An 18,248-nucleotide genomic window follows, 5' to 3' on the forward strand; every position below is an offset into this window, starting at 1 on the left:
AAAAGTAATAAGTGAAAATAGATTTGAAAGTGAAAAAAGTTATTTTAAATCAGTTGAGGGAACACAACTCAAAACCATTTTGAAAGGTAAAAGATTTAACAAAAACAAGATAATGAAGAATGAACAATTGAACAATTAGGGTCGTGCTGCCAATCACATGCTTAGTTAAATAAGTACGTTTTCAGTTGAAAATAAAAAAATTCTATTTCATCTCCCTTGATCTCCTTTTACTTCTACTCCAGTCAAGCCATGATGTCTATCCTCTGGGCAATGACCATGTTGCTGGCACTCCATCGGGGCATCTCTTCCAACGCCGTCATAGACCTCTCCTCTACAAACCTCTCCTGCGTCCCAAGGGACCTGCCACCGGCGGTCGAATTCTTAGACCTTTCACGCAACCACATCCGTCAGCTCCTGTGGGGGGACTTCGAAAACACCACCTGCCTCAGATTCCTCAACCTGTCACGGAACACCCTGGAGGAGATTGATCCGGCGGCCTTCTGTGCAACGCCGCTCCTCCGGGATCTGGACCTGTCGCACAACAGACTACGGAACCTGCTGGACCAGCGGTACCTCTTCTGCACCCGGAACCTTAGGGTTTTGAACTTGTCGTTCAACGCCTTCGTTAATATGACCCTGGGGGAAGAGTTCAGATCCTTGGCGACGCTTGAGAAACTGGCCGTCGGAGCAAACAACATCAGAGTAGGGGATTTTAGAAAACTGGCTGGGGTTGGACTACAGACACTGACACTCTGTGTGGAGAGTGGATTTTTTTATGTGGCAGGCAGCCTGGAAGAGGTTCAGTCTGAAAGGCTTCAGATTGCCCTGACGAAAAATCAAGCAATTGAAGGTTTGCACGATCTGGTCCATGATGCCCTGATGCTTTTTGACGAGTTTGAATTGACGGATTTGACAGATGGCTACCATTACCTAACCGAGCAGTTTCTCGAGAGGGGGGAAATGATCACGACTCATCTGTATCTGACCAGAATAAAAATTATTTGGGACGAACTAACTGATTTTATTAACAGAACTCTCCACTCAACCATTAGCCACCTGACTTTATCTGATTTAAACATACTTAAGCTACCTACGAAGGACACAAATGTGAGCAGAACATCCAATATGAAGTCGTTAACAATCAGAAGCGCTTCTTTGAACTCTGTCATTTTTTCCCAAGAGTCTGTCTACAGTTTTTTTATCAACATGCCAATAGACATTTTGGCAATTGTGGATACACCAATCATACACATGACCTGTCCGAATTACCAGAGCCCTGTCAGTAAGCTGGATTTTTCCAATTGTGCTCTACCAGATACAATCTTTTGCAGAATGGAGAGTCCAGAAACGCAGGAATGTAAGAATTTAATCAATTTGAATGAATTGATTCTAAGAGGAAACAATTTGAAAAGCCTGCAGACACTGAGCAAGCGGATGCAATACATGAGCTCGCTGAAACTTCTGGACCTCAGTCTGAACTCCTTGACGTATGAAAGTCAGGTGGAGTGTGTCTGGCCAGCCAACATCACCCATATGAATCTGTCCTCTAATCGACTGGATCACTCGGTTTTTGAATGCCTGCCAAACGGGATCAAGATGCTGGACCTCCAGAACAACCAAGTCTCTGTTGTGCCAAAGTCCCTCTTCCATCTGGATTTCCTTTTGACTCTGAATCTGAGCACCAACAGGCTGAGAGACCTACCAGTGTGCAACTCTTTTCCCGCATTAACTCTGCTTCTTCTCAGGGAAAACTCCCTCCATGCCCCATTTGTAAGCAACTTAGAGAGCTGCCCAAAACTGGAACACCTTGATGTGAGCCACAACCCCTTCACCTGCACCTGTGCTCTCAGGGGTTTCAGAAGTCTTGCCATCAAGTCTGAAAGGAAGAACGATCCAACAACGATCAAGCTGCTAAACTGGCCATCAGCCTATTATTGCAGCTACCCAAAGACCTTGAGGAACTTAACCCTGAAAAACTTCAGGATTCCTGAGGTCTCCTGCAATGCTGGCCTTTTAGCTGCCACCATCTTGGTCCCATCGGTGGTAATGATAATAGCAATAACAGTCCTTTGCCACCACCTGGATGTTCCGTGGTACATGGGCATGGTCTGGAAGTGGACTCGAGCCAAACACCGTGCCAGAACCCATCAAGTTCGACCACAAGACATTGTCGGGGTGGAATTTCACGCTTTTGTTTCCTATAGCCAGCATGACGTAGAATGGGTGAAGAACTCCCTTCTCCCCAACCTTCAGGGCCCAGAAGGAGGGCTCAACATCTGCCACCACGAGAAGAACTTTTTAGCAGGCAAGTCAATAGTCCAGAACATCATTCGCTGTGTGGAGAAGAGCTGGCGCTGCATCTTTGTGCTCTCAGCACACTTCGTGAAGAGTGAGTGGTGCAACTATGAGCTCTATTTTGCCAGCCACCAGCACCTGTCCCGGGGACCGGACAGCGTGGTCCTGGTGCTGTTGGAGCCCTTGCCTCAATACCTGATTCCCACCAAATTCCACCAGCTAAAGAGCATGATGAGCAGGTACACATACTTAGAGTGGCCACAGGACAGGGCCAAGCACAGGATGTTCTGGGCTAACCTAAGAGCTGCCCTGCAGGTGGACCTGCCGACGCCAGGGGGAACTAGATTCTGAGTGAGAGGGAGAAGGGACCTTAAGAGTAGGATTCTAAATGGAAATAGGGTGGGAAGATCGTAACCTCATCAGGTGATTGAGCGCTTTGTTAGCTGAGAAAGTAGAAAAGGAAACTTAATCATTTATGTTACTAGATTTTACCAAATCATCAGGTGCCAGTCAAGCATCAATATTTAACCAATATGTGAACCAAAGTGTATTATGTAATTTTTTAATAAAAACAACCATTCACACCAAAGTATCAAAAATTCTCTCATTTTTCTTTTATCAATAGTCCAAACTTCCTCACATTTTCAAAAGGGAAATGCACTTAATATTTGATTAACCATACTTACAAAGTTCCTCTTTACATAAGATGTTTGGCTGCTAGAAAACTCCGTATATAATCCAACACTGCTGTGACAATCATCAAACTCAGTAAATCGTGACTTGTACTGTCTGGTAACATAAGAGTTCATTTCAAGGAATAAAACAATTAAAATTCTCCACCAAATAATGCACACAAAAAAGACCTAAAAAAAAAAAAAGGAAATGCTTACAAAACAGTGTGTGTGTGTGTGTGTGTGTGTGTGTGTGTGTGTGTGTGTGTGTGTGTGTGTGTGTGTGTGCGCGCGCGCGCGCTATCCCAAGGGAACTATCCCGAGTCTCAGCCACGGAGGGTTCACAGTTCAAAAAGGCCGAAAGTGTCAAGGAAGAGATTGAATGATGATGATCTTCTCGTTGATGCAGAAGCGGTGGAGGACGCCGAACAGGTTCTCCCCGCAGCGAGACACCTGTCTCTCCATGGCCAGACGGAAATCCTCCTTCACCCCTTTGGTGATTCCTCGGGTAACGGTGTGGTGCCTGCAAGCGTGATAACAGGTGGAATAACAAACGTCTCACTCAAGGAAGGCTGATGTGGTCTCATTGCTTTAAGCTTAGAGTTTTAAGATACATAAATAACAATTGGTTGTCTGGAGTTGTAAGACACAGAAGGCTATTTGAATGCATGACGAAAGAAAAATAAGAAATTAATTTTTCTAAATCTAGGCAATAGTACTTCAGTGTACAAATCTTAACCACACAAAACATGTGATCATGGCAACAAAGGATATGAAGGGGCAAGAAAAAAAGGAACTGCAGAACGACAGCCACTCAAAATAACAACAACAACAACAACAACAACAACAACCACCATAACAACCACAGAAACAACTCATGAGCACAAAAACATGAGCGATGGCCCAAATAAAACAAACAAACCCTGGCAGAAATAAAAATCAAAGAACAGCTGGCTCTTGGATGTAGAGCGACAAGCCCAAATTAAAGTGGTGGTGTGGTGGGGGGGGGGGGGGGGGGGGGGCAAAGCCTTGGAATATGGTAAATAGAAACGAGGTGACTGGTGAGTGAATGGAGGGGGGGCCTGGGGTACCTGTCCATGGTCTGGACCCCTTGTAGCAGAAGGGCATTTAACTCCACCCCCAGGGCGGGACTAGGGTTCCTGAGAGACAGCAACATTCGACAACTGTCGGTCAGTGCGGGTGCATTCCGGCGTCATTATCACAACAAACACAAGGAAAGGGTCCGACCGCTCCTGAACGGACACAACCGAACACCGTTATCACGTCTCCTTCCCTCTTGCTTCCTACTTGGGATGTCCATGATTTGCGCATCGACCTAGACGGCCGAGCTCCACTGTCGCCCGCTCGAGGATATTATGAGATAACAGAATGAGTGGTGGGCGGGGGGCTTACTTGATCAGCATTCCCTGGTTGGGGAGCAACTCCAGCTGGATCCTGCCCCCGTCTGGAGTGCGGAGGTAGGCAAACTCCTCCAGCATGTCAATGTCTGGAGAAAAATAATGAGCTCATGGAAAATAGTCAAATAAAATAAAAATTTTAAAAATCCCCAGAAAAAAAGAATCAAATGTAAAGCAAACAGAAATGGATTTATGATGTGATAATAAGGTAGTTTAGTACATTTTATACTCCTACACTGCTAACTACAATACATAAAATCTATACCCATAACAATAGTTTATCTTGTGCAAAGTATCGCATTTTGTATATTCTGTATTTTTATATATCTATTTTCTGTTTCTATTTGTATATGTTTGACAATTAAAAAATTAAAAAAAAAAAAAAAAATCTATGTTATTTCATTATTATTTTCATTCTCCATTATTCAGACAGTTTATGCTAATTGTCTGTAGAGAAATGCACCAAATCTCTGGCCGAATGAACTCAATAAAATACAATTTGGATTCTCATAATATGTTGGGTAAATCACAAATAATATATAAATATTACATATTGTTTTGGGATAACTCCTCCAGTCATTAAAAAATATTGTTAAAGTAATATGTATACTTACAAAGAAAAAAAAGAATTCAATGCAGACAATAATGTTTTTTTTAAGTCAACTTATGTATGTATCACACACTCTGTAAATACATTTTATGATATTGCTATCAACATGTAGGCTGTCAGCTCTCTGATGGGGCCAAAGTGAAGGATACTAGTGACATAGTTGAAGAAGTTCTCATACTGGAAGCTGCCCTGCTGGCAGATCTTGTCCACGGCCTTCAGAAACAGACTCTCGCCCTGTGGCCAATCATGCTGCAGCAGCACCACCACGTGGCCCAGGGACAGGTCGTCACGGCTGTCTGTGAAGGCCCGGAGCTGATTGGCAGGAAGAGGGGAGGTGGGTTCACCGAAACAAATAGAGAATACAATGCACGGCTCAACAGATTGTCTAATTTGTGCGTTTGTATTAGCCGCACACTTTGCTTCGATGGAGTACCTTAAAGCAGGCCAACATCAGCTGCAGACTGAAGGGCAAGATGGCTTTGCTGGTGCACGGGAGCAGCCGCACGTCGTTCCCTAGTCAAGAGGAACAAATACATTCACACATGCTTCTTGCCGTTGTCGTCATGTAGCAAATACAGCCCATGTTCTGGCAGTGGGTTCCAACCTTTCCTCGGTTTGTACTTGAGTTTACTCGGGTCGTCCAGAGTCTTGGTGGGCTCCTGGTTCGGCGGCGCCAGCCCGCCGACCACATCCAGCAACTTCTCACAGGCCATCTGATGAGACCAAGTAGACTTAGACCACAATGCTAAACTGAATTCAGCGACTGGATTCACATGCGCAAACAGCAGAGAACTTTGTGAATTTTCTAACCCGTCTTCAGTTATTCCAAAATACAGCAATGAGTACAACCTAAACCAAAATTTAGATCATATCTTGGGCCAAGGGCAAGGAACCTCCATTGCTTAGTGCCCTCGTTTGCTTAAGGATAGTGCCATCTGCAAGGCAAATCATCAAAAGTTTTCTTTGGCATTTTCCCTTCGAGCACTAAATTTGTATTTTGAGGCTTTAATGACTCATTTACAAACATGCAAACCTATGGTAGACGTATGGAGACCTATGGCAGCCAAACTGACACAAAAACATAATATATCCATGAAAAAGTAAAGAATTAGTCAATTTATAAAGAGTTTACTTGCAAAAGAACAATTTTTGAATTGTGAATCTGAAGGATCAATGCTATTGGTGGTGTTTGCTCATGGAAACAGCGGGTTTTGAAACTTGATATCACCAATTTGAGATTTCACATGTTTTTTGTCGTGTCATGTAATAATATTGCAAAACAATTGAACAACTAATTAAAAATCACCAACAAAGACAAATTATTAGCGAAGCGTGATTTTGAGGAAAGGTCAACCGAGGTCTTCTGAATGTATACTTTGCATGAATCCATGCTAAATCCTGTATCTTCTTATGACAGGGAAATGGGAAAGAAAATACAGAAGTCAAGGTACACAGACAGCCTTTGTTTAAACGTAGCCACATTATGTTCACATGTCCGTGTGTGTGTGTGTGTGTGTGTGTGTGTGTGTGTGTGTGTGTGTGTGTGTATACGAACCCTGTACTCCCCCAGTGCGTAGTGGCAGGACGCCTGCTGGATGAGCGCTCTGTAGTGCTCCAGGCTGCTCTGGCCCGACGGGCTCTGCTGCCCGGGCTGAGGCTGAGGCACTGCGGACATCTGGTGCAAACTGGAGAGGGCTTTCCGATACTGACCCTGAAAGACGCACACGCACCCGCGCGCAAACACACACAGCACACACACACACAGTAAACACACACAGTACACTGTCAAGTTATGACTAGGAGGAAATGAATGTAAATATGATGGTGGGCATAACTCCTAGACATGGACATCTTCCATAATGTCTATTCAGAGATGAAGTCTTTGTGAAGGTTTCTTGCCTGGAATATGATCATATCTGTGAGGAATATCCTGAACCACAGCCAGTTGTCCGTCTTCCAGGAAGCGCAGATCATGCTGAACTCTGGGAGCGACATTTAAAAGTTAAAAGTTATAAAGACAGATTCACAACTCTTGACCAAAAACAGCTTCTCCTCCAACTCATAATTCATGAACTATCCAGTAGCCTTCGGCTAAACGACTGAGTGGTTATTTAATTATTCAGGGCGTACCCGTCTCCAGGCTTTCGTGGGAGTGCAGAAGGTCCCAGCTCTCTCTCGCTGTGCGGAAGCTTTCCAGCGTCTCCGACCAGCCGGGCATCTCGGCCTTGTTCACCAATATGTGTCTGCCGCGGCCCTTTCCCAGGCCCTCCTCGTCATCTGAGCTCTGCAACATAAGAGCACACAATATATTTGGCCTGAATAATATAATAGTGTTCACTGTCAAAAGCACCCAGAGCCCGCTCCCTCCCTCCCTCCCCCTCTCCCCCTCTCCCCCCCTCTCCCCCTCTCCCCCCCTCTCCCTCTCTCCCTCCCCCTCTCCCCCTCTCTCTCTCCCTCTCTCCCTCTCTCCCTCTCTCCCTCTCCCTCTCTCCCTCTCTCCCTCTCTCTCTCTCTCTCTCTCACCATCGTCTTTTCTCTTCCGTCCGCCAGCTTGCGCTTCTTGTGGGCGTGCTTGGCCGGTCCCCGCTCCACCTCCACGTCACTGTACACGGAGCTCAAATCTTCCAAGAGGATCCACGGCCCTGAGTTCAAGGTGTTCAGCCCTATGGAAGCCAAAAAAAAAAAAAAAAAAAAAAAAAAAAAAAAAAAAAAAAAAATCACATTTCAGTCAAAACGTTGAGCTTAGCACAGCTTAGCACTTCAACCTCTTCCAGCCCAAGTACTCCTTGGTGGATAGAGAAACAGAACAGGGAGACTAGAGTTGTATTTTTTGTGAAATGTGGTGATGCACTTTCAGCCTGGCCTATAATAACACATTTAGAATGCCTCATTAGCCTATATACTCGGTTATGATGATTGACTTTTTGATTTTAGATGTAGATCGATTTATTTTCATACTTGTATGAAACCCAAAACGCAAACACAACTAAGAGATGGTTGTGCTCCATCCCACTCCGGCGCAGACTGCGGAGAGACGATGCCTTTTATAAAAAGACAAGAGTGTGTTTTTATTTTAGATTTAGATTTCAATCCGTTAGTTTCCTGCTTGTATGAAGCGAAAAACACAAACACAGTGTGGGACTGCCACAACGTGTTAGGGAGAGGGGGCTGGGGAGCTGTGGAGCGGTGACTGTGCGTCCCCCGGTGTTTTTATTTTAGATTTCCATTTTCCACCGGCTTGAAGACCACTGGCTTGTATCGACACTTGCTGAGGAAGTAGATGCCCAGTCAGACTGACCCTGGAACAGTGCGGGCTGCACGGCCGACACGTAGAGGAAGGCACTGCGGAAGAGCACCAGTGAGGCGCATATGACCACTTGGCTGCAGCAGCGAGACCTGGTGTCTCCCTCCAGACCGGGCAGGTAGCGGCAGAGCTCCTTCACCCTCTGTAGCATGTCCCCGTAGCCCCTGTCATACACGGCACATGGGTGGAGAGAGAGAGGGATACAGTAAACAGTATCACACACTTACAGCGCGCACACACACACACACACACTCACACACACACAAATATATATATATATATATAAATATATATATATTTACATTGATTCATTTAGCAGACGCTTTTGTCCAAAGCGAGTTACTTGAAAGGCTAGAAACGATCAAAGCATACACTGCATCGACTATTGGAGCAACCTCAAACCCAAATGAGGGTCTGAGCACCTGTTTCTAAATTCAACCAGATACAAGTACAAGATAGCTGCAAGGAATCAGAATACAAGTTGTGTTATAAGTAAAGAAAATGTTTTTTGGTAAGTCACCCCTATTGTTATTGTTCGGATTTTTATTATTATTATTCTCCTTGGCACTTTTCAGGCTAATAGTGTCTGGAACAGGACAACCGCTGGACTCACAAACACAGTTGAGGTTTCGTTAGAACCAGGACGTCGCAGACATCTCGTGGTTCAAGTTTCATACATATCGATCCACATACAGAGCAGGAATTTGTGAAAAACCCACGAAATCTGACCGGAAGTAGCCCAACGTTCGCGCATCGATGACACGCCATGTTCTTAAAATTTTGGTCGGGTGGAGGAGTGAGATGAGTTTGTGGCGTAAGACGCTTTGTGACATCATCATCCGATTCGCTATATATGTGCAGGTTGTTGAACGTTCATGATTCACCAATACGCCAACGCTCAAAAACTAATGGAACGAGATGATTTTTAGAATAAAAAACGCTCTGTGACATCATCATCGAATGTACTGTAAATGTGTACATCTTTGTTTACGTTCAGAACTGCTTTACGGCAATATTTTAACAACACGTGATTTACGCAAATGAAAACAAACATGGCGGAATGTAGCACTCATTGAATGGATTATTACAACATTTGCCCGTCTGTTACCGTGCCGCGCCAACATGAGGGGAGGTGAATTCAAGTTTACATCTTGAACTTTGCAAATAAGTCATATTTTGATATATAATTAAGTATTATTTTGTCTCTCCTGTGAATTTGAAAGCCCTGACAAGTGCCTTCCCGTGCTGTGCCGCGCCGCAGAGCCTTTGCCATGTGTTTTTATTTTTTAATATATACAGAAAACAAAGGGGGAAACATGAAATACCATATACCGCAGTATTTTGGTAGTTACCGTACTGTGAAATGCCATAGCGTTACATCCCTAGTGAGTGCGCGCGTGTGTGTGTGTATATCGCCTTGGAAACTTCCACACGGAGTGACTTCCTTCCACAGAGACACCTTTAGACAGGACTCTGTGGACTACAGATGGACAGCCATGTTCTAATTTTTAGGTTAAAGTCATAACATATTACAAAGTTTAATTGAATTGAATTGAATAATATCTTTTATGGAAAAAAAATCCTTTTTATTCCTTTTGAGTATTCGGCCTATTACATATAAGACAATATTAGTGATGGTTTTGTACAAATATATTGTGTCAAACGGGTGCCCCACTACAAATCATTGACTAGACTGTAAATTAGTAGTAACACCTCTGTCCTTTGTCCACTTGCCACTCGCACCGCGCCCCCACGACGGCCAGGATATCCAGCAGCCGCTCCCACGGCTCGGCCACTGTTGACGACTTCTCCGACAGGCCGTCGATCACGTAGCGCTGCGAGGCCCGAGACACACCCGGGGACTTCAAAGACCCGACGTCTTGAGAGCCTGAGACAAACAAAGGAGAAAAATAGCAGATAAGCGACAAAAAAAGAGGAAAAACAAAGAAAGAAAAAGAAGAAGAATCATCTTGTTTTGCTGCCTTAACGCCAACTACCCTGCGTCGGTCCGTCAGACGATGGTCCACGAGCGACGTAGCCGATGTAGAACTCGGCCGCTTTCAGAATGTACTTCTGGAGGAGACTGGTGGGCAGGCGCATGTCCACGTTGTTGATGATCAGCGGGAGGACATCGCAGACTGAACACATGAGGGTACGAGTGTCAAATATCATGGCTTCACTTCCGTCGTGAGCTGCTTGATAAGATGGCTCACTTGGAGTAATTCACTGACCAAAGAGCTTTCTGAAGCAGTTGATGGGAGTCTCCAGGTTCTCCGAAACCTCCGCATCCAGAAGAGTCTCCCCGAGATTCACCTAAATACATAGCCGAAGCAAAACATTTTTTACTGATGTAAACACTGGGTTTACATCACAGGTCAACTCCCGGTAGTCTTAACAACGATACACACCCCGTGTTGGACCACAGAATCTGGGAAGCGCTTAAGTAGGAGCAGCAGCATTTCGGCCTTCTCCAAAGTGTTGAAACACTGCTCCGTGGCCTTTAGCAGCATCTCGCATTGCACGCGTCCAGGCAGGGTCTCGAAAAGCCCTGGAAGGAGAATGTGAAAATGTCAAAGTCACATGCACATGAAGGCCAGGATACACGGTTTCCCAGCAAAACATTGCCCAGAGCATCACACTGCCTCTGCCAGCTTGCCTTTTTCCCATAGTGCACCCCCCCCCCCAGGTAAAAGAAACAGATGCACTCGGCCGTCCACATGATGTAAAAGAAAATGTGATTCATCAGCCCAGGCCACCAGTTCTGATGCTCACGTGCCCATTTTAGGCGCTTTTGGTGGTGTACAAGGGTCAGCATGGACACTCTGACCAGTCTGCAGCTACGCAGCCCCACACACAGCAAGCTGCAATGCACTGTGTGTTTTGACACCTTTCCATCATTGCCAACTTTTTCAGCATTTTGTGCTACAGGAGCTCTTCTGCGGGATCACACCAGACTGGCTAGCCGCTCAGATCCTTACGCTTACCCTTTTTTCCTGCTTCGAACACATCAACACGTATTTTGTTTATTCACGCATGAAGTTGAAAGACTTTGTTTGTTCGATTTTTGACATAATTTGTTAATTTGTTAGGCGGTATGACCATAAATAAAGACTCGTCTGTCTTTTCACTGTGTAAAACACGGCCGCAGCCCCTGACATTTGTGACTTTTGGTAAAAATTTAAATTGGTTTCAAATTGATACTTAATAGAGATTTTTTTTATTTTACATGTGTCTTCATATCTGGTTTATTTTAATGATAATTGATGCTGAAACTAAAAAAGGAGCGTCGTGTCATTGACCTGTATAAAACCAAGACCGTTCCTTTTTTTTTTTTGCTCTACTTGGACTGTTGTATTGTTGTGCTGCACGACCCTCATGATCCTCAAAAATAAAATACAGTTTCTATTACAGAGAAGAGATATCCAAAACACATGTAAACATAAGGGCCATCTCCCTAGTAACAAGATCAACCCCAAACGGCTTTCGCTCACCTCGCAGGAACTGTGCGTGTTTGTCCTGGCAATCATTGCGCAGGGCGGCCGTGATGACACTGATCTCCCGCCACACTATGGGCTGATCTGGAAAGTTTATGAACCTGGGGAACACGAGAGGAGCGGGCTGAGCCCTCGGGCGCCGCAAAACGCAATCACAATTATGGGCGGCTGGACGTCCGGCATCACTTACATGTCGTACAGCAGTCTGCCCGCTGAGGTCGTCCTTTCCGCATTGCGTTCTATGATGTACATTTCATACTGGGGCGAAAGAAATAACGAGGGTCAACACAATGCTGAAGTCAGCGAAAATAACAGACAGACAGATAGACAGAAGGACAGATAGATAGATAGATAGATAGACAGATAGATAGATAACCATAATAATAGGCATCTTATAGATCATACCTGTATGTTGAAGTCTGTCGGGTACAGGGTTCTGGCAGTGATGAGCCAGGCCTTGGCTGCACAGGGGTCATCCGAGACCAGCTCCCGAGCCCTTTTCACCAAAAACTCACAGTCTTTCTGAGCCGACATGTCCGTCAGGTAGCCGCCGCACGTCGCTAAAGCACATATAGGTGTCTCCCATAAAACGCTGCTGAAAGTCTCCCCCGAGAATCTCAGAATGCGGGCAAACAGAAGGCGCTTCCTCCGCTCCCCCTGGCATCACCAAGCCTGCGTGAATGGCTCTGTTGACGGTCGACGCGTGTGGATGACGTCAGGCCGCGGCCGCGCACGCTCGTCGCTGAGTCTTGCAACACTGCCACCTGGTGGAGGAAGTTTAGAAGTTTTACACCAGCGTCGCCAATGTCAATCGGCACGGGAACCACGTCGCCAAAGCCAAATGATTCAAGATTCAAGATTCGAGATTTAAGATTTTTTTATTCGTCACGTACATATACATACTTTCATGCATATATGCAGTGGAATGTAATGCAACGCAGCCGGTGATAACACACAATATGTCCTCGGAAAAATTTCTAATAGCCCAACTCACTGACTCCTAAAACGTAACACAGTGAGTCGAATACTTATAGATTAAAATAAAAATATATAGAATAAAATAAAATACAATAAAAATAAAATGAAATAAAATGGAATAGATAGTGGGAATATGCCTATGTATACGGAATAGGCAATTATGTCTATACAGATATGCGCATTAACATTAAATGCATAACACAAAATGGAAAAACGAAAAAAGTGAAGCATATAATCAGCTATCATTGATGCTGTTGTTTTTTCTGCTGTGATACCTGAATTTCCCTACTGGAATTAATAGAGTGTCATCTTATCCAAAGATTAAAACTGCAAAAAAAATGAATGTTGCGGTTGAAAAAAAACACACATGTACCGTATAAGAAAAGCCAACCTAAAATATAAATAGGGGGAAAAAAAATAAAAAAATTCTATTATAATAAAAATAAATAAATAAAAATCGATACAGATAAGCGAAGAAAACCCCAAAATAAAAAGAGAATAAGTTTTGGTTGTTTAAAAAAAAAAAAGCGTGAGGGAACGTCCGAGCGCGAAGATCATCTCATGGTGCATTCAAGTCTTGTAGGAAAAAGCCCTCGCAACGGTGTGAATTAGTGCTGCGTGCGAAATCGCATCCCGCCATGGCATTTAGTACGCGGAGCTAGTACGTGGGCGTCTTTAGGACATCGAAAAACCCATAACACAGATAGCCACCAACAACGTACAGTGCAATGGTTACCGTAGCACACGGGTTGTTATATACACGATGAGAAATGAACGCCTCCCATCACACGTAAACTGACCTGCATTCATTTATTGATTCATTAATCCATGTATCCTATGTTACGTTATTATTACGTGTTATTGCAATAGCAAAGCAATGAGTGTTGTCCTATTTTCGCGTCCTTTCGATACTTTGGTAGAATATATACAGATAGAACTCCGGCGGTAGTTAATAGCGTGAACAACAAAGGTCTCCGGGGAAACCCTCCACCTCGCTGCCAGACGGCTGCGCCCAGGTTAGACCGCCATGCGCCGCGGAACCCTCCCACGCGTGATTCCTACACGACTCGAACGCAACGCGACGCGACGGCCCCGATCGCCCCGTTTGCAGGGTTGAAGAGCGGCGCATGCGCCGTCGACGCACCGCTGTCACCTGCCGTTGAAGAGCCCCCAGGAAAAAAAAACAACACACACACACACACACACAGACCTCACGGCTCACAACTGTGCAACGACCCACCGCGTTGGGGCGCAGATATTGGACGGCACGGTAAGTGTTTTTTGGGGGGAATTCATTGAACGGGTTAAAAAGCCTGCCCTAAACTGTCACGCTGCTTTTCTCGACTCTTGGCTAGCGTGCTAGCCAGCTAACCAGCGCTAGCTGTCCACGCTAGCGGGTTAGCTCCTCCCCGCAGCGTATGAGCGGAAGATCGTTTGGCCTTTCGTGGCTGTGTCCTTGCAGTAACCCCAAAGACACTGCGGGCCGATTTTTCTTGTTTTATTCGGTGTTCGTATCGGCCCTGCTGGGTCACTGCCATGACATGGCTATAAGTCTATGGTCAGCTAGCTTTTGTACAGAAGGCGTGGCCAACTGTTTCCTCTATCATCCAAAATATGAACCACAACTCACCGTGGCCCTTGCTTCCAGGTCGACTTGAATCAACTGAAAGTCGTTGCTTACACCCACTGGATGATTCTTGTAAATACTGGAGCTGTGAAAATCAGGTCACTTTGGTAGTCAATTAGATGTCACACGAATTTTTGCAATTAAATAGATTTTCTTTATTTTATGCCACGATCATTATAAGCCTGTAATGGTGTCATAACACGCCTCTATTTGCTTTGGACGAGCTCCCTGTTGACGTTGAACATTGGAACTTCAGGTAGACTACTTAATTTCCCTCAACCTAACTGATGGAAACTCGTTTTATTCAATATTCAAGATTCAAGAGCTTGTATTGTTGTGGCATTTCTTACATTTGGTTTACAATTCCCTTTGAGTTTGAATGGAAAGATGCGGTGTTCTAAACTGATGATTTTACAAAATCATTGCGATCTGCTGAAATAATCGGAATAAGGATATTGTACAATGTCAGCTCTAGTATAGGCCATATAGACTGTGCCTTCAGTGAACCCTTGTGACTTCCAAATTGTCTCAATCTATCTATATTTAGACAACTGCAGGCTTGGTCTCTGCGGATGGAGGGTGTCTCTGACCTTTTTGTGAGATCCCAGCTCACAGTGCATTCTCTGTATTTTTATTTTTATTTTATTTTGTGTACTTCCTAATCATCCAGAATCATGCCAGTGTTTAAGTATGAGATTGAATAGTAGGGATTTGCATTCACATCTTTGCGCTGGCAATATTACATTACATTACATTTTGCTTTATGAGTGAGACCATTGTTTTGAGGTACTTAAGTTATGCAATGACCACTATCTGCCATTGTTGGCTCTGCCAAGGCATGTCCAGACTGGTGAAACTGCATAGTCCATACTGTTCCGGATGAGGAGTTTTGTATGAGCTATGTTTATTTAAACATGTCCTCTCCCCTGCGGTGTTAACAGAAAGAATCTATCGAATTCAAGCTGTTCATATCATGTTGACTGTGAAATATCTATAGTTAACCGCCATGGTCTCTGTGTTGCTTGAGCACATACATTGTTCCCATAGAATGCGCTCCCCTGCTGGCATTGCCACATAGTCAACTCTTATAACAGTGACTCAGATATTTGGCAGTTGGAGTTGCAGGGTGGTTAGGTTTCATTGCTTAACCCGTTCTCTCAAATAATTAATCAAATTTGCTCTTTCGCTGAACAGGGTCAAGATTGTTCTACACAGCGTGGTGTGGATGTGATGTTGCAGACATAGGCTGTGGTGTTGTGAGCCTCCCATGGCTGTTACAACGATGGCTCCAAAGCCAGCCGGGCCACATCAGCCGCAGGGCCCCCGCTCTCTGCTCCTTGGTGGGGGTTTGGGCACCTGGCTTGGGCCTCAAGGGAAGCACTATGTGTGCGGCTCAATCGCGGCCTTCACCAACATCATGATCACTTTCCCCATCCAAAAGGTGCTGTTCAGACAGCAGCTGCACGGCGTGCTGGCCGTGGAGGCTGTGCAGCAGCTGCAACGGGACGGGCTGAGGAACCTGTACCGGGGTCTGCTTCCCCCGCTACTGCAGAAATCCACCACAGTGGCCATCATGTTCGGTCTGTACGAGGACTTCTCCAGGGTCCTGCTGGACAAGGCCGGCGGCAGCGGCATTCCGGAGCTGGCCACCCGCAGCTTTGCCGCAGCGCTGGCGGGGATGGCGGAGGCCATCCTGATGCCGTTTGAGCGCGTTCAGACTCTACTGCAGGACCACCGACACCACGGGCGCTTCAACAACACGTTCCACACCTTCCGAACACTTCTGACGGAGTACGGCGTCAGAGAGTGCTACCGTGGCCTGGTGCCCGTGCTGGTTCGCAACGGCCCCAGCAACGTTTTGTTCTTCGGCCTCCGTGGGCCCATTAAGGAGCAGCTCCCAGAAGCCAAAGGCCGGGCTGGCCATATGGTCAACGACTTTGTGTGCGGTGGGGTTTTGGGGGCAGGCCTTGGGATCATGTTTTACCCCCTGAATGTAGTCAAGTCGCGAGCACAGTCCCAGGTCGGCGGAGCCTTTCGGCCTTGCCAGGAGGTGCTGCTGACGGTGTGGAGAGAACGGGGCGGCAGCCTCGCCATGCTCTTCAGAGGAGCCCACCTCAACTACCACCGCTCGCTGCTCTCCTGGGGGATCATCAACGCCACTTATGAACTGTTGCTCAAAGTAATTTGAGATGTGACGAAGAAAGGGAAACACGAGATCAGAGATCAAAAAAAAACAAAAGGAGAGAAGACAATATGAGTGGCAAAGTGACTCCGAGGAGGCATGTCAAGTCAATCTGGACGCACTCCAGTGCATTGTGGTTTCTGTCTCAGACAGTGGGGTGAAGTTGCACTACTGACCGGGGCCAACAGTCAGTGTCAGAACTAACTGTTATTGTGATGGTTTGTTTGATGTCAGAGAATTTAAGGGAATGTGGGTTTATTCCTATTAAAAAAAAAACAACTAAAAAACTTGTGCCAGGGTCCAATTTAACCCCCCCCCCCTCTTTCTTGTGCTATGTTCAAGATTCTTGGGAGCAAACTGTAATTTGTGACTTGTCTTCCTTGAGTCTCAAGACACAGTTTCCATTTTGTATTGCCACTTGTTTCAAGTTCTGTGCTCTCTCTTGTTCTTTGTAAAGTTCTCTCAATCTTGCGAGAACACTTCCTCTACACAGTTATATTCTGCAACTTTCACACAAACCTATATGTCCCAATGTGTTTTTATATGACAATTGGGCCCTACTGTACTGATTATTTTATTTTTCACATACAAAATTGATGAGTGTCTGTACATTTGGAGCGCCACCCCGACTCATGATTCAGCCATGCAAAGTAAACATTGAATTGTATTGTGGGTGTGTGTGTGTCGACAAGTGCCCACTGGTGTACCTGTAAGTAAAACTGAGTTATGTAACACCCAGAACCTGTTTCTATTGTTTAGAGAGGCATCAGAGGACAATAAAAAGGCAAATCAAACCGCGGCCTATTCATCTATGTTCGCCCCAGTGCAGATTTAGTGCAATATTTCTATCGACTAAGACCGTTCACAAACAAAGTGCTACCAAATCTTTAGAAAATGTCCCTCTCACGCTGCAGTTACACCCTCTTCCCCATTTGTTAACTTTTTTTTTTTAACCTGTACTGTCAGCATGCAGGACATACAACACAGAGTATTTGTATGCCATTGCATTAAGGACAGAGTTAGTCTTCAAGTGGAGTTCAAGTTCTCAACCTGCAATGCAACTCTTTATTTATTCTTAAATCATCAAGAACGGCTGCAATAACTCTGTGGATGACCTGTATGATGACAAGAAGGACAGTTTTTTCTTACACAAGAGTGCCACCAATCCATTTTTTGGAGAAGGCCCATGTTTAGTTCTATAAACAACTAATCATCATTACTACTCCAAGATGGGGAGAATCACCATGGGTGAGACAAATTAACATAAAAACAAACATGTACCCTGAAAAAACAAACATAGAAACATCAGATGCCATGTATCAATCAAACATAATTGTCCCGCAAACCCTAGGCCTATTCTATTCCTATTCCCCATTCCCCATGTTTACATCTTCACGATTTTTCACCCCCCCAATCCTTTCCAATGCTTTTTTTTTTTTTTTTCGTTCTTCGCCACACGCTTGCTCTCCTCTCTGCCCGTAACTCCTGTTGACATAATGGGCTCAGATTTCAAGCATGAGTAGAGGCAGTGGCCACGCTGCAGCCCGCTCCAGAGACAGTCCAGGCTGCTCGGGCGATGAGGCTGGGTCGTCGAGAGCAAGAAACGTGTGTGTGTGTGTGTGTGTGTGTGTGTGTGTGTGTGTGTGTGTGTGTGTGTGTGTGTGTGTGT

General features: G+C 45.2%; 3 protein-coding genes across 3 annotated transcripts; 2 read left to right on the top strand and 1 right to left on the bottom strand.

Moving 5' to 3' along the window:
• Nucleotides 1-270: 270 nt before the first annotated feature.
• Nucleotides 271-2,646, top strand: tlr1 (toll-like receptor 1; the record flags this gene model as incomplete). Its single annotated transcript, XM_080008117.1, has 3 exons — nucleotides 271-702; nucleotides 785-798; nucleotides 1,146-2,646. The coding sequence occupies 3 exons, from the start codon at nucleotides 271-273 to the stop codon at nucleotides 2,644-2,646; spliced, it is 1,947 nt and encodes a 648-aa protein (XP_079864243.1).
• Nucleotides 2,647-2,895: 249 nt separating this feature from the next.
• Nucleotides 2,896-12,326, bottom strand: ints10 (integrator complex subunit 10; the record flags this gene model as incomplete). Its single annotated transcript, XM_080007719.1, has 17 exons — nucleotides 2,896-3,489; nucleotides 4,380-4,473; nucleotides 5,144-5,306; nucleotides 5,428-5,507; nucleotides 5,599-5,707; nucleotides 6,550-6,705; nucleotides 6,894-6,976; nucleotides 7,125-7,278; nucleotides 7,518-7,657; nucleotides 8,293-8,462; nucleotides 10,012-10,186; nucleotides 10,296-10,436; nucleotides 10,530-10,611; nucleotides 10,707-10,846; nucleotides 11,790-11,893; nucleotides 11,983-12,050; nucleotides 12,198-12,326. The coding sequence occupies 17 exons, from the start codon at nucleotides 12,324-12,326 to the stop codon at nucleotides 3,333-3,335; spliced, it is 2,145 nt and encodes a 714-aa protein (XP_079863845.1). The 3' UTR covers nucleotides 2,896-3,332.
• Nucleotides 12,327-13,930: 1,604 nt separating this feature from the next.
• On the top strand, nucleotides 13,931-17,394 carry LOC307235660 (mitochondrial nicotinamide adenine dinucleotide transporter SLC25A51-like). Its single transcript, XM_080007818.1, has 2 exons — nucleotides 13,931-14,040; nucleotides 15,592-17,394. The coding sequence occupies exon 2, from the start codon at nucleotides 15,665-15,667 to the stop codon at nucleotides 16,583-16,585; it is 921 nt and encodes a 306-aa protein (XP_079863944.1). The 5' UTR covers nucleotides 13,931-14,040; nucleotides 15,592-15,664; the 3' UTR covers nucleotides 16,586-17,394.
• Nucleotides 17,395-18,248: the final 854 nt, after the last annotated feature.

Source organism: Zeus faber (assembly GCF_960531495.2).
Source record: "Zeus faber genome assembly, chromosome: 10".
In the NCBI taxonomy this organism is placed as follows: domain Eukaryota; kingdom Metazoa; phylum Chordata; class Actinopteri; order Zeiformes; family Zeidae; genus Zeus; species Zeus faber.